Here is a 16873-nt window from a genome sequence, read left to right on the forward strand (position 1 = left end):
AGGGATTTCCAGTTAGAGGATTCATGTCCGGTTCCTCCAATTGGAACTCCAACTTATGAGCTTTATGTAAAACATGGCGTAGGCCCCATTGCATATAATGAAGTATGGATCCGATACACCAGAAAGGACGGTGTTTTAAAATTGCCCCAAAATGGTAGTTTCGATACAGATATCTTAGATCATTTGGAAGTTAAATTGTTTAAAAAGAAAGCCCGGCCGGCGATGTTTGATTCTTTCCGCCTATGGCGAAAGGAAGCCAAACAGAAGGAAATTAAGCTAGCGAAAAGGAATAAGAGAGAAAGAGGTATATCAATGATGCAAGCAGCTGTGCAATTTAAAGATAACGAGGAGGAACAAATGAATGAGCAATTACATAGACAGCGCAAACTAGGGACCGATAAATGTTACCCTGTTTTGTCACCCCTTGTGCAATATGAAACAAAAGAGAATGAGAAAGATTCCCTAATGTCCCATTTGCTAAGTTCACCACCCCCGTATGCACAAAATGCCACAGCGCCTCCACAGCTCGTAAATGTGCAGCCTCCAGTTAGTGTGCCGCAAGCCTTCCCACAGCCGCCAGCTCCTCCTCAGCCGGCTCCTATCCCTACAGTACAGCCCTCTCAAGGGCCGCCAGTTTTGTTACCTGTTGCCCCCGCGCTTCCTGCGACTTTGCCTAGCACATCAGCTGCCTCCCCTGGCACTCTTTCTTACACTACCCAGGTAACTGTATCTGAATGCGCTTTTCTTCCCTCTGTCTATCCCCCCGTTTTCGCCTCAACTTCTCCTTCAGCACGACAACGACTAGCTAATGTGGTTACTAGTTTAATGTTGCCTCTCTTTGGGTCATCTAGTATGACCCCTGGTTTACAACGTAAGCAGTTGCGTAGTCAGCTGCCTAATCCTGAAGAGAAAGAGGTATTAGATCATATGGCGCGTAGGTGGATTGTTTTCCCTTCACTCTATGAGGTGGAGTCAGTTGTTAACGTTTTTCACCAATGGGATGCCCCAAAACAGAGGTATGTGTTTGACAAAATGTGTGAATGCCTCTGTGAGGAATTGGAGGATCATGGTTCAAATACAATCCCGCAGGAATTGTGTCGCGTGCGATTTGATTTTAGAACAGGTATAATTGTGGGTCCCGATGTAGATAAAGCGGTTGCGACTTTACTGTCCTTCAGAAATGGCGATTGTCAGCAATCATTGTTCGAACAGGAATTCCCTGTGGGGAAAACAGGAAAAGTGCGACAATACCCTATGAGAGAAGTCCCTCCGGTATGGAAGGAAGCCGTTGCGGCTGATGCCGCTCGAGGTATTGCTGCTGCTCCAGCTCACTTTCAGCGTGTTTGGGTACATGTCCCATGGAAGCGTTCTGAGGTGTTAGCGTTTAAGCAGACATTGCCTGACCTCCGTAAAAACCCTACAGGATATTATAAGGAGTTATCACAAACTGCAGAATCGTGTGTCATGAATCTAGCTGACATAGATATGTTGTTCGGGAATGTTGTTCCACAGCCTTTATGGGGATCCATTTGTAATACGGATCATGCTGCAGAACTAGGGGGCACATGGGCTAATATCGTTGCCGCAGACACTAGACAAGTTGGTGGTGCAAAACCTGAGCCCCTTGTAGCAGAACTCCCTGGTAGAATTATTACATACATGAAAACTATAATGCCCGCGATGCGCGTAAATTGGGATAAACTATCTGCATGCAAGCAGAAGAAAGATGAGACAGTGTCCGATTTCTGTGCAGAATCTACTTCCCGAGTTGTGTAAGAAATTAAAAGATTCAGAAAGTTCTTGGGCTGTTTCCTCTTCAGCGCAAATACTGGCTACTGCACAGTATTATGAAAATAGAGATAACGACGAGAAGGATAGAACAGACAAGAAAACGAAAGAACTGAAAACGAAGGTCCTTTTACAGCAGGCTTATCCGCCATGTGGAGGACAGAATAATTATAGGCAAACTCAAGGTATCTATCAGCAACCCCAACAGTTTCAGAATAACCAGCAAATGAATGGGTATTATCAACCACGTATCCCTGTAGGTCCCAATCAATGTTCATATTGCAGAGAGGAAGGTCATTTTAAATATAGTTGCCCTAAATTAATGCAGCGTACTAGTAATGCGTATGGCGCAAGAGGTAGAGGTGGTCAGCAAGCTCCTAGAGGCAGAGGGCGTGGAAATGCTCCCCAGAACACGCGTCATCTTCCGCCTCAAAATACGATAAACAGCTTTGATCAGCAAGCCAACTCGACTGGTAATACAGCTCAGTACTATAATAATGATTACTATGCAGAAGACGACAATGTAGAAGGTAATAATTACTAGGACAGCCATAGACAGAGAGAGGGAGTTGTTTCAGTACCAGTGGATCAGAGTGGACCGTATGTTAAGGTGACTACAGCGGGTATAACAGAGCCCTTTCTGCTGGACACTGGTGCTGCAAAGAGTTCAATCATGCATTCAAAACTCCCTGGCGCGCCTTTGTCTGGCGAAATGAATGTTTCAGTAGGTTTTTCTGGCGCCCCAGTTAGGAACCCGATTTCTAGTCCTATGCCACTTTCTGTTGAACCTTGTGAGTTAAAAGCACCCTCATCCTAACGACAGGTTGTGGTGAAAATCTGTTAGGATTGGATTTGTTAAAAAGATTGCATGCAACGCTATATTGTTCTCCTTCAGGAGTACAACTTACATTAGGTAAGGAAGTGATTTCCCCGATGTATTTGTCTAAGAATGCAATGCCACCTGAATTGTCATCCCTTCCGGATGTCCTTTGGGCTACTGGTCCCAATGATGTGGGTCTCTTGGAAATACCGCCATACGTGGTCACTTTAAAAGCCAATGTCAGATTGCCACGCATTCCCCAGTACAAGATCTCCAATGAAGGTCAGAAAGCGTTGTTAGCAATTGTCAGCGATTTGATTAAAAAGGGTGTAATTGAAGAAACAAGAGGCAACATTTGCAATAGTCCTGTTTTACCTGTCTTAAAACGAACGGACCCTTCACAGCCACCTGTTTACAGATTTGTGATTGATCTTAGAGAGGTTAATAAGATTGTTGTGCCACAGTTTCCAGTTGTTCCTGATATAACTGCCTTGTTAACTATGATTCCAGCTTCCGCTGCATGGTTCTCAGTGATCGATTTAAAGAATGCTTTCTTTAGCATCCCAATTGCAGAGGAGAGTAGGGACATTTTTGGCTTTAGTTTAGGAGGTCGAAGCTTCCGCTTTAAACGCGCTCCACAGAGCTACTGTGAAAGTCCATCAATATACAGTTAGGCTTTAAGAGCGCAGCTTGATGCACTTGTTTTACCTAGTGGCGCTATCCTTATACAGTACGTTGACGATTTACTAATCGCCGCGGATACTGAAAAGATTTGCAAAGAAGCTACATTGTCATTGTTGCGTCATTTGTCTGCCTTTCATCACAAAGTGTCTCTCTCAAAACTGCAATATTGTCGACAAGAAGTGACCTATTTAGGTCATCTCTTATCGATGGAGGGAAGGAAACTGACCCCAGAAAGAATTCAAGCCATTGCACAATTGAGCGTGCCAAGAACACAGAGAGAAGTGCATGCTTTCTTGGGCATTACTTCATACTGTAGGCATTGGATACCGAATTTTTCTTTGCTGGCAAAACCTTTGTTAGCATTAACATGTAACGACACACCGAATCCTATCCCATGGTCTGAGGAGTGTCAGAAAAGTTTTTGGGAATTGCGAAATGCATTATGTTCAGCTCCTGTGTTGGGTACCCCCGACTACAGTAAGCCTTTTACATTGTATGTTCATGAAAAAGATGGTTGCGCATTATCAGTGTTAACACAGCCTTTTGGCGACAGACCGCGTCCATGAGCATATTTTTCGTCAACCTTGGACCCGGTAGCGAGGGCATTGCCAAGTTGTCTGAGAGCTACAGCCGCAGCAGCTATGTCTATCCGACAGTCTGCTGGACTAGTAATGGATAATACATTGATTGTTATGGTTCCACATGCTGTGGACACATTGTTAAACAGGACCAAGACACAGCACTTAACTAGTGCGTGATTGTCAGGATATGAATTGACACTGTTGGCAAATCATATACACATAAAGAGATGCAATACGTTGAATCCAGCTACATTATTGCCGATTCCAGCATGAGATTCCTAGATGAGATTGAACAGCATGATTGTCTGTTCAGAACAGAAGAAGAGACAAAAGGAAGAATAGATCTTAAAGATACTCCCCTGACTGAGTGTGATGGTACCTTATGGGTGGATGGTTCATGTTTCAAGCTTCCGAATGGTGATACGACTGCTGCATATGCTATCACGACTTTGCACACGATTGTTGAAACTGCACGTGTGCCACATAATTCGGCTCAAGCAGCAGAACTGATTGCCCTTACAAGAGCATGCGTGTTGTCTGAGGGAATGAAAGTGAACATATATACTGACAGCCAGTACGCCTTTGGTGTGGCGCATAGTTTTGGGCGATTGTGGAAGGAACGTGGGTTCCTGACTTCGCATGGAGCTAAAATTCAGAATGGCAAGTTGGTGAATGATCTCCTTGAGTCACTGACCCTACCGCTGCAAGTTGCGATTATGAAATGCAGTGCGCACAAGAAAGTCACTGATGATGTTGGTCGTGGTAATGCATTTGCTGACGAAATCGCGAAAGAAACAGCAAAAGATGTGAAGACTCGAATGTATGTTGCAGGCCCTGCAAGATGGGTTGGTAATGTTGGAATGTGTGAAGACACGATAGAGAGTGTGAAGTCCCTTCAAGCTGAAGCCACAGAGAAAGAGTTGAGCAAGTGGAGAGAAAGTACGGGTAAATTGGATGAGAATGGGTGTTGGGTTGACTTGTCAGAACATCGGCGATGGTTGTTACCTGATGCATATGTGCTTCCAGTAGTTACTATGGCACATGGAATGGCACATATCAGCGTGAAAGGAATCTGTAAGTTGTTGGCTCCAGTATGGCAGAATATTGGAATTCCCAAGTGTGCAGAGAATGTGGTCAAGAATTGTATGGTATGTTTGAAATATAACCCTGGTAGGGGAACCCTGACTCCAGCTGGTCATTTTGCGCCTCCATCATATCCATTTGAGGTTTTGCATCTAGATTTTATTCACATGGAAAGGTGCAACAACTTAAAATATGTACTGGTTGTTGTTTGCGCTTTTTCAAAATGGATAGAAGCATATCCCCTAAAAGACAACACTGCTTTATCCACAGCCAAAGCCCCTGTGAAAGAATTTTTCCCTAGGCTTGGAATGCCAAGAATGGTGTGGAGTGATAATGGGAGTGAATTTGTGGGTCGAGTGATGAAGAATGTGTGTGAGGGGTTAGGGATAAAGCAAAAATTTCACGCTGCAAATCACCCCCAATCAGCTGGATTAGTAGAGTGCTACAATGGCACTCTAAAGCTCAAGCTGGCCAAAATCCAGGCGAGCTCCGGTCTTAAATGGCCTGACGCTCTGCCTTTAGCACTCCTATCCACCAGAATGACCGTACACTCACGAGTGGGACTTAGCCCATATGAAATTATTTTTGGCCGCCCGGCCAATGTATGGGGTGTGCCAAGACCGACAAAATTCAGCGAAATCGAACATCCAGTACTGCTTGACTATCTGTATGAATTGACGACTAAATTGCGTGTTTTACACCAACAGGTGCATGATACTCTCCCCCAGGCCTCTGAAGCTCCAGGACACCCTATCGACCCTGGCACGTGGGTTCTCGTGAAGAACTTCCAGCGAAAGAGCAACGATGAGCCCCGTTGGATTGGCCCTCACCTCGTACTTCTGTCGACAAGATCAGCGGTTCGAGTAAAAGGGAAAAAGAATTGGATTCACGGCGCCCATTGCAAGCGGATCCCTTTGCCTCTACCATATGACCAGTGGGTCCAGGAGGGTATCGCTGATTCTGAAACAGACACTGTACCTCGTTTTGTACCATTTAGTGATGCATGCGTAAGAGGCACAACTTCAGCACAAGAAAGTGACGATATTTTGCAAGAAGCTGTGCCACCGTCAATTCGATTGGACACCACAGAGCCTGAACTCTTGTTTCAAGACCAGACAGTACCTGTCCGTTTCCGCTACAACTTGAGACCAAGGCCTATGGACAAATAAATATTCCTTTCCCCTACTACTTTTCTTGATATTATAGCTCTCCCATCTGAAGGACTTTCTTGATTTTTGTTTTTCGAACCACCATCCGGGTTCAGCCGCAGGGTCGCGGTGCCAAGACTTTGGGGTACAGGCCGAAGACGTTAGGTCAATGGTTCTGGTTGGTCTAGGGCGTTCCCTGGACTGACAGGCGTACTCCTTAGCAGAAGATACTCACCCGCTGCGAGCGGCACGATTAGAGGATGGAGTTTTTCAAGATGGAGAGACCCGCTGAGGAAATGAACTTTAAAACGAAAATATGTAAAATAATGAAGAGCAAACGTTTTGTATTTTTATGTCTGTTTATACTATGTCGTATGATAGTGTTTACTGTAGGATTTTTATTCTTCTCCTCTCATGAGCCCTTTGCACCCACTGAACAGCCTATACCTCCTCCTACTGTCTCTTTGCACTCTTTTCACCCTCTGCCTGAACACGAACAAGCTAGACGGTCTGAGTTTGTAAATAACTCGTTTATTCAACTCCTGCACCAGCACAAACTAGTCATGAATACAACCAATTGCTGGGTGTGTGGGTTAATGCCACATACCATTAACAAAGGTATTCCTTATCTAGTGCTGCCGTTTAGTTACAATGGATCGTCATGGGCATTCCAGACCATGTTTCTTTTTGCATTAGATGCCTACTCCCCGCGACAACCGCGTTCCATCAGACCTAGCACAAACAATAAGGCCTAATGAAAGGAGTTGCCGATATGAGCAGAGATATCGACGCATACTCATCTATTCCCAAGGATGAATTGAGAGCTTATGTAGGGTGGAACGCGACGGGGTATAGTATTAGTCTGGGTGAAAGGCAGCGAAAAATCTCATCCCCAATTTGGGTCGTACCCCACATAGGTCGGTTCTGTTTACAAGGTAATGGTCAGAATCCAAGAGCTCAACTGGGGAGAAGTGACTGTACTGAAACGTACACTTTTCCATCACAGTTTTCCCCTGCGTTTTTGGCTGCCAAGGGTACATATTTTGTCTGCAATGACCGAGCCTATACATGGTTGCCCCCTGATTTCTCGGGCACATGTTATATTGCAAACTTGCCTCCGCCAACATTTACTGCTGCCTCTGATTATCACAAGACCAGAGTTGTGAGAGGAGTGATTAGTAAGGAGGATACTGCCGGTCAGGAAGCGGGAGACTACTTTTTGGGTTTTCCTGCCGTTTTGGGGACCGATGGTCAATAGTAGGAACCTGAGACAACTGACTCATGTGGTTGAATCCACTGAGCTCCAAGCGGATCGCCTCATGACTTTGCAGAACCGTATGGTTCTAGACGTCATACTTGCAGACCGCGGTGGGGTATGTAAGGTCATCCAATCTAGTTGTTGCATTTTCATACCAGATAACGCTCCAACAGTTTATCAAGCCATCTCCAAACTGCACAAAATATCTGAATCTATACACGTGGATAAAGGAGATTGGTCACTGATGGGGTGGTTCTGGGAACTGATATCTGCCTGGGGTTGGAAGATTCTGATGGTCATTGGAATGATCTTAGCCATTCTTTTCCTGTTCTGTCTGTGTATACAGTGTGCTCCTGCGATATGTGGCCTCTGTGCTACATTATGTGTAAGGAAACCTGTATCGAGGGACGAGCTAAGCAATAGGATGATGCTACAGCAACATCTCCATGACTTCATGAATATTGACCTAGACTCGGATTGATATGAGTATAGTTATTGCCTATGTAAAGGCAAAAGGAGGGTCTGTGGTACTTTGGTTTTTGGGACCGCGTAGGAGGCGGTCCCACGAGCTGCCCATCCTGCGGTCACCTGTGATCAGCATCAGGATTTGACACACCATAAAGCCTCTTCATGAACACAAGCCTTCGGCTAATCTCTTTCACACCTGGCTCTTCCTGCTTTATGGCTTGTTTTACAAACAGGAGATGCCCGTGTTTATTGGGGCCTGTTGATATCTGATGTGGGATCTGAGCCTCGCTGGGTAAATAATTGTGGGCTGGCTTAACTGGGATGTGGGATGGTCATCATGACTCTGCCTTTTCGTTTGTAATGGATACATGTGAATGACCATATCGTAAAACAAGGAATGTGTGCCTGAAGCATGATATTTTGTATTTAAGGAGAAGCCCGTTTCTGTAAGTTTTAAGCAGTCTCCTGAGAACATACATAGGGTTGTACTTCTCGGACACCTGTAATTGGTCTGCAGCCAATAAATCGATCTTTGACTTCACCTAGAAGAGTCTGTGTTTCTGTGGGTCTGAAACAGGAAGAACTCGAAGTCTTAGGGTGTGTTCCCCTGCACCGCTGGGTTCTAAAAACCCAGTACTTCAGGGGTGCTCCCAGGTTACAATTTTGGGTAAGTTGGGGTTATTGCATTTGTGGGGAAATTGTTGTGGGGATAAGCCCCACCGGCTGGTTAGTTGGGGGAAGAGGTTATTAGAAGGATGGGTTGGAGAGTTAGGTTAGGGGGGGAGGAAACGTCGACCGCTAGTGTGCGGCATACTCCAGAAGGTGCTGAGTGAGATGCCCTCTGTGTGTCATGATAAGTTGGAGGCAAGGCTTTTCGCGTTGTTGGTGAACTGGATGCTTTTCGGCGTATTTAGGGTCATGGAGCTGTTGGGAGGGAAAGAGCGATGGAGGTATTGTTTGGAACAGTGTTGATATGGAACAGGACAGGATTGTGATATGACTACGTCCAAAACAGACCAAATGGTGAAAGATAAGATGGTCATATTGGGGAAATATCTGGTGCAGATTCTGCCCAGTGTAGGTGGGCATGCAGTTCTGAAGAAAGACAGGATAGGTGGAAGGCAAGACTTTTCTTCATCAGGATGGGTCAGCGGCGACCTCATTTAAACTGAAAAACAGTGCTTCGGAAAGCAGTGGAGTGACTGGGGTTGCCACCAGCAGCAATTGGCATGTATTTGTTTTGCATTGGAGCAGCTACGGAGGCAGGCAATAGTGGCTGGATCAGCTGAGAGGATAAGGGAGCGGGGTAGGTGGTCTTCCAATAGCTACCACGGAGGTAGGAGAGGAAGCAGAAGGAGTGGGAGTGCGAGTGTCTAATTGAACATACTCTGTTTCTTGTAGTCTCTATCCCAGGCCTGGAGAGAGAAGAACTGTCAGTATGGATTGTGGGCTATCAATTTGTTAAATGGGCAGAAAAACAAGCTTTCCATAGACTACATGGAACTTAGGGGTCCATTATGATGTTGGGCGGATCGCCACCGCCCGGCCAGCGGTGGCGGGCGGTGGCGATCCGCACGACATCAAAGCACAATTTACCCCCGCCATATTACTATGGAGGGGGTACCACGGCGGACGGAAAGTCCGCCCACCGCTTTTCCTCTGGTCAGATTGCCGGCCGGGCGGAAAAGGCACACAACATGGTGGCGATCCATATTAGGATGCCTGCGGTGGGTATGCCATTCCATGACTCCGCCATGGAAAGGCATACAGTAAATGACTTTGGGGGCCCGTTGCGGGCCCCCGGGGGGATGGGGGGCGGGTGGCTGCACTTGGAAGATACCTATGGTACCCCCCTTCATTGCCACGCACAAGGTGGCAGGCACCACGCGGTGTCTGTCACATTGTGCATGCCAATGCACAACATGCAGATTTTACATTGCGGCGGGTGCTGCTTACAGCACCTCCCACCGCAATGTAAATGATGCGGGATGCAACCTCCAGGGTGGTGGTCGCATCCTAATTGGCCCAGCGGGACTGCCGCACCTCTGGCGGTCGGTCCCGTTTACCTTTACAGTGTTGTGCACCGGCCATCGTAATGGGACCTTAGTTGGGTTTTGCTGTGGTGACAGCTAAGGTTTGGTGGTATGGGAAAGTAGGCATGTTGTGGTGTGAGCTATTGGAGGTGTTAAAGAAGTTGCTGGATGGAAGAGGTTGTCCATATGTTCTTGTGGTGCACCTGGTGGAGAATGACCTGGGGCAGGTAAAAGGTTTGGCATTGCTCAAGGCAGTGAAGAATGATCTGAGAGAGGTTAAAGAAAGCTGGACTGGGACATTTTTGTTGTGGTTGGAACTGATACAGAGGAAAGAATGGCAGGGAGTGGATAGATTGCGGCAATTGATAGGCCAGAAGGTAGATAAACAGGGACCTACATAAGTTTTGTAGGGCAGAAGGAATAGGCAGAATAGTGCACCCAGAATTGAGTTAGGAGGCACTGAGTTTTTTCTGCTAGGATGGGGTACATTTGTCTGTGATTGGCATGGACTTATACTTTATGCAGAAGAGGAAGGATGAGGAAGGCCTTGGCGGAGGCTAAGTGGGTGAGATTATGGAAGTCAATATAAGAGAACTGATATGTAGCTTGGGGATGACACAGAGGGAGAAGGATCGGGGGATCTTTGGGAGGCAGAAATACACAGTTAGTGGGGGGGTTTCTGGATGGCATTTTCCCCAGAGCTAGGTATGGTTCAATCGGTTTGTTGTTGTTGGTGTGGGGGAAGCAGTTTGGACGGGGAAGGAGGGAGTGTGCTTACAGTTGGGGAAGGAAGAAAGATAAAGGTTACAGTTATAGGCAGTGCAGTAAACATAATGTAGATGCCGGGCAGCTAGGAATGTTGGGGTAACTGTGGGGTGCACCTTGGGGAGGGGGGGAGGATAAATGGTAGATGAAGCTCGATGAATTTGTGAGGATGTTGTTTAGTAAGACAAATTGCCTAGGGAAATACTGTGATGTGCACCTGTTTCAATAAAGCAGCCTATTCCACACTATAATGTGTCAGTGGTCTGTGCTGTGCCTTCTCGTCCAATGCATCTCACAAAGTATTTCAACAGTTTTTCTCCTTAAACCGTGCTGACTTTTGCATCACTAAGCATTGGATAACAAAATTGGTGACGACTTAAATTGGACGAATTCTTTTCTTTTTCTCTGTTATGAGGTTGCTGTATTAACTGAATGCTGACCAAGACATCTGCAAACGCCCAGGAGAATCCCATTACATCATTAGTCTGTGTCTGTCCTCATGAAGAGATGCTACTGCGAGCTATCTGAATGTCAAGAGTCACTTCTTTAAGGCATTGGCTCCAGGGCCGAACTGGGAACCGAAACAGGCCCTGGCAAACTGCTCAGCCGGCTTCCCCTGGGGTGAGGGGGGTGCATCCGAGCGGTTTGTAAGGGCCGGTTTCGGCCGATTTTGTTACAGGGGGCTGATATTGCAGACCCCCGGTAACAAAAACTGCCCCCCAGGGGCCCAAAACCAGCCCCCACCCTAGCGGCCCACCGGGGAAACGCCCGGTGCCTGCTATGGCCAGTCCGGCCCTGATTGGCTCACAGGGCATAGCTTTGATGAGCAGTTAAGGCTTACACCGGAAGCGTTGAGTAGGCGTAGAATGCCCAAGTACAGTTAACGTGAATTGCATAGGGTAACTTGATTTTGAAATCCAAACTCAGGACTTTAGGGCAGTGCGACTGGTGCGGCCCCACTGGCTACTGACATGTGGAGGGGGCGCTCACCTCAGGCGGGGGGCACTGTGTTTAGCAATAACTTATGATTGGAGAGATGAGGAGTACTTTTGCCCGTTGGTAGTGAGAAAACTTAAGGAGGCGGTCATGGGGTGGGAGCACCAAAAATTATTGTTGCACTGGGCGTCACCAGCGTTAAAGCCGGCCCTGCAGAAGCATACATAGTAAGTCAACGCTCTCTAAAAACCGGGACATGTGCTGAATTTAGTGAAATCTGCCAGGACAGATGATGAAAACTTGGACTCATCTGGGATGTTTGGTCAATCCAGAATTACACACATTAATTAGGTAACATTTCCTATATCTGCCAAGACTATGAAAACTAAGAGACTTTATTCGCAGTTAGAGGTAAAAGAGTGCATTAAAATGATGTTTTCTTCTTAGCCTCACAATGAGTTATCGTTCACTTTCATCGTTTTGAAGGGGTCCCTGCACAGCAGGACTGGTAGATCAGATCTCCTGGCTGTATTTCTCCTCTGCTGCTCCAGTGGGGAGCTCTACCCTACCTGCCTCACCTGGCTGAAAGCTCGTCTTAGTGCTATGGCTGGTAGTATTAAAGATGCCCGTTTGAAGTTTGTGGGCCTGCTTTCTGGCCAGGTGGGCAGGTTTTTACTGTTGAATGTCCTGCTGTTACCACAAACGTTGTCTGCAGAGAACACATATGCATGATGTACCCAGTTCCGAGCAAAATTCTCAGACATCGCATCTGTTCAAGTTAAAAACTGACCTGATTTGTAAATTTGAACCACTATTTTTCGCTATTTGATTCGCCAATGAAGGCCACGGTGCCCGGAGGATTTTTTTGTCCGAGTCTGACCCTGACCATATGCTATGGCTAGGCGATAATATCAAATCCAACACTGAAGCTTCTCGTAGGCTTAGATGCAGGCTTCAAAGCGCTGCAAGTTCGGTTGCATTTTAACGAGAGGAAAGTGAAGGGACCGCCCGGCCCTGGACATCTATCTGCCCGTAAGCTTTAAGGTACACGATGAGATACTATTGCGACAGACTAGGCCATTCGTTCGTCTTTCCGAGGTCGAAAAACGGAATGCCGTTAAATGGGTATTGAATATGCTATTCAGAGGCAAAACTGCAGTATTTACCACTTACATAAAAGCGGTTGTCACAGATGGGCAAGCCTACAAATGAACAGGGAGAGCCAAGAGAAGGGTCTGGCTAACATGAATGAGCTTTACGCCTTCCTGCATCAGATTACACCACTACATTGAGAGGCATCTACTAAATCTAATGTTTTTTAAAGAAAAACTTAGGAACACTCCTGTCCCCACCCCCACGCTAAGGACAATGCCATTAGTGAACTAAGAGGCAAGTAGTCTCTTGCCCTGTGTACCCTATTTGTGGCCTAGAATCTTATTATAGATGGAAAAACATTATAGTCTATTAAACCAAACACAACAGGCTTTTGTAAAGCTCACACCTGAACTCGTGTATTTCAAGGCACTGTCATATTTAAATGAAGAAAAAAAGAGGTTTGGTGAATTTAAATATTTGCCTAAAATCAATTTGCTTAGGCGGAGAAGTAGGATTGAGCCCAGGTTTTCTCCTTTCAAATTCTACAATTCAACCACCAGCTCGGTATGTGTTTCTCGCTCCTTTATTACATCAAAGGGTACTGTTTTGTCAGTCATTTTTGGCGTAACAAGTTAGGGTGCAGGTGGCAGGCTCATTTGTGCATGGTGACCCAAAAAGACCTCCTTGAGCCTTTAGTTAGTCAGCCACCTCTATTACTAAGTGAAACATGTAAGTATATTTCAAAACATTGCTTGAAAAATCATAGAAATATCTGAACATTTCCTTCAATCTACTATTTAAAGCTTTTTTCCCTATAGCACAAAACGTCAATGTGAGTAGGTACCTGGAGGCCCCGTATTCGCCGCAACCACGGGAATCACAGCCCTTCACTTGGTTCGAGGTCTGTCCACCACACACCGTTGCCCATTTCTCGCCACAAACTGGATATTTGGAAAATACAAAGAAGAGGAAACAAAAAGGTAAAATTATGAAAATGCAAACAATGTATTGTCTCTACCAAAAAGAAAACGCATGTGCCCTATTTCGAGCAGATGTCCTGCCTCACAGCAGAGCTGAGTTTATAGAGTCCGAATTGCACACACTCCGGATTTTCTGTGACATCAAGGCATGACCTGCAAACAGCACAGGCCAGAAGTTCTCTCCTTTTCCGAGGTTTGCTGTCTGTAGTTCATGCATTAACTCAGAGAAATTCAGAGTTAAAATGTATGCAAGTTTAGTGCTTGATGTGAGCCAGCGGTTGCAGGTGTGGTCCACTTGCACTCATTTTTGAGTTTGAGTTTGAGTTTGAGTTTAAAATTATTTATAGAGCGCACGTTCACCAGCGGTTTCATGGCGCTGCAACTAACAGGTATCTGGGCGAAGAAAGCCGAAGCTAAGTTAAAAGGAACAGACTGCTAATGGACCAGTTAAAAAATTTAGTGAACAAGTGAGCTTTGAGCTGTTTCCGAAATTGCGGATAAAGAGTTAAGGCTCTGAGCTCCAGAGGCAGGGAATTCCAGAAGAGTGGGAACCGAAACTTATTTTCCCTCATCAGGCTTTGAACCAGAGTAAAAGAGAGAAAAATACTAAAGGGGGAAAGACTGAGGAAGTGAAAGAAGGAAAAAAGTGACAAAGGATGTAAGGATGAAAAGGAACATCAAAGAGAGATAAAGGGGCAGGGAGTGTCTTGTGGTGGAAAAAAACGGCAGGAGTTGCACTCAAGACTACACAACCTTGAAATTCAGCATCCCTGACATTCAGCAATGCTGGCTGCGGGCTTCTGTGAAAACCTTGGTCACCGACACTTTTACACATTGCGCACAACACTAGGAAAAAGGCACTGGGCTCTGCACCTGTCCATCAAAAGGCCCTGTGCTAGGCCCCATTTTCTCTTTCACGCTCTTCTACCTGTTATATAACTGTTCACCCCTTTTCTGCACTGGTTCAGCCCAGAAGCGGTGAGTTCGGTTCTAGAGTGCTCCAACATTTGATTCCTGATGGTTTCTGGTCACTCTGAACTGACTCTCCCTCGCTCTGCCCTGGACTCTCTGCTTTTTCTTATTGATTCAAATAAACATACCTACTAAGTTTGACTGCTGTGTTTTCTCCTGCCTTTTGACTTCAACAGGCCCCATGACAGCTAACCCTGCTGCACGGTAGTAAATGAAGTACAGCACAGTATTCAATAAAGCCCTACATGTTACCGAACAAAATACTGCACTGATATGAAGTAATTCTTAATTACAGTGTCAAGCATTTACACATTTCTAAAGTTACTCCATTTTGTGTTCATAATTCTTTAATAGTACAGTTATGTAAACCAGCTTCATAATGTTCACATAGAATTTGTTTATTCTCCTGTAAACTACACAAATATTTCTTGACAAACCACAATGAACTTTGTACAGTGTTTCACACTTCCCCAAATACAGGTTATAAATCATTCCATATTACATATAAAAGCATTTTATTAACTAAAGGTTCCAGGAGTGAATCATATTCATACAGTTTCTCATAGTTGTTCAACTACAGTTTTTGTGAAATGTTTAATAATAGGTATAGATTGGCCCATTAAAAAGGTTTTTTATGTTTTGCGTGCACAGTGCATACCGTTTAACCCAAAGTCTCCCAGCATAGAATGATGCTCTTGTCGTGTAGTTCCTACAAATCTTTATAGGATCTGCGTGTTTAGATAACATAAACTGAGGGATTAGTGTCCAGACTGATTCCAGACACCCCCAAAGGATATGTTAGCCTTTAGACCAGCTAGTTCACAGTGCCACTATAAGCCCCCTAACCTTACCAAAGAGCAAATAGTTTCTGGCAACTATCAAACATGATAACCCTTGATCCTTCAAGGATCGTGGAAACAGTACAGTACTTTTCGCTTAGTCACTCGTACTCACTTCTTTTCGGAGAGATACACAGAATAAATGATCAGGACATTTTCAATAAGCATTTATTGAAACAGCGTCATTCTAGTATAAAATACGTGTGCTGCAACAACCATTAGACAAAAAAAGATATATACTATTACGAGCACTAACAGAGTAAATAAAAGGCAGAATTCTACCATGGTGCTAACACAGTGAATATATGCAGACATGGCAGTAATCAAGCGTACTCCTAAGATGCAAACCTTAGCTAAGTGGGCCTAAGTGTACCTAGCATGTATGTAGGTGTAGACCCAAGAATACCCCTAGGTAAGAGCCAACCCAATTCCATGATGGGAAAGAACCCATGACCCAGTCTTGGTCTCGAGTTGGACACCCCGCAAGGGATGTCAGACCACTGAGTGCTGGAGTTTCTGCCTGCAGGGACTTCAGCGTCCCGTGTCAGCATGGAAGCGTCTCCTCTTGTTTGCCCAGTGAAGATGTGGTGCTTATATACCCAAAAAGTACCCACAGAGTACCTTTCAGAAAATGTTTGTGTGCATAGCTGAGAGCTTGCAGTAAAGCTACGTCCTCCCCACAGGTCTCTCAGACGTGTGTGCGCCCTCGAGCTGCCCTCATTATCTGAGCTCCAAAGAAACTGCAGATATGTGAAGCAAGCCAGGCAGAGTCACTCATACAAGGCTTGTTAACCACCCTGTAGAGACTGATACTGCCTACCTGCCCCTGAGTGCCAAACCAGAGGGGTTTTGCTGTATCAAGCCACCGCACTGCAGAAACCTCTCTCAGTGTGGCCATCCTTTCTTCTGCAATCGCGGCTGGGTCACTTCGCTGCCACACCTCCCAAACCCCCCCTCAATGCTCCCCCCTCATACAGAACTGTGGTCTGTGGCTGTGAAGGTGCCTCGTTCTTCTCGGAGGAGATAGAGCCAGAGGTGCAGGACCCGGAAGCCGTGCTGCGGAGCACCGGTCATTGCAAATTGTTCAACATGCGCATATGCTTCTGTTTCATGTCCATGAACAGTCGCCAAGTTAATGTCATCTGTTGGAGTCTGTATACACGTATGGAGGACGTCAGTGATAATCACTTAAACTTCCACATTAAATGCTAGAAATCATGCTCTCCTGTCACATGTGTTATCTTGGTAAGTGTCAATGTAATGCAGTCTGTATCTATTTCACATGCAGAACTTCAGAGACTAGACATTCTATGCTTTAACTGTTTCACATGCAATTTATTACCAGGGTCACATGGATTATATGCCACATATATTACCCTCCTGCAACTTGTATCTGTCTCACTTGTGATTTCTCAGGAAGAGT

The 16873-nt window shown here is 45.6% G+C and overlaps 1 protein-coding gene across 1 annotated transcript in view; it reads right to left on the minus strand.

Annotated features, from left to right (window-relative positions):
* LOC146798238 (leukocyte cell-derived chemotaxin-2-like) overlaps positions 1-14794 on the minus strand; it is a 182746-nt gene extending 167952 nt beyond the window's left edge. The window contains exons 1-2 of the mRNA XM_085627716.1: positions 14740-14794; positions 13504-13600 (exon numbers count right to left, since the gene is read on the minus strand). Coding sequence (XP_085483842.1) covers positions 13504-13600; positions 14740-14794 — 152 coding nt within the window. The remainder of the gene's footprint in view (positions 1-13503; positions 13601-14739) is intronic.
* Positions 14795-16873: the final 2079 nt, after the last annotated feature.

This window comes from Triturus cristatus, chromosome 9 (genome assembly GCF_964204655.1).
Source record: "Triturus cristatus chromosome 9, aTriCri1.1, whole genome shotgun sequence".
NCBI classification, from domain to species: Eukaryota; Metazoa; Chordata; class Amphibia; order Caudata; family Salamandridae; genus Triturus; species Triturus cristatus.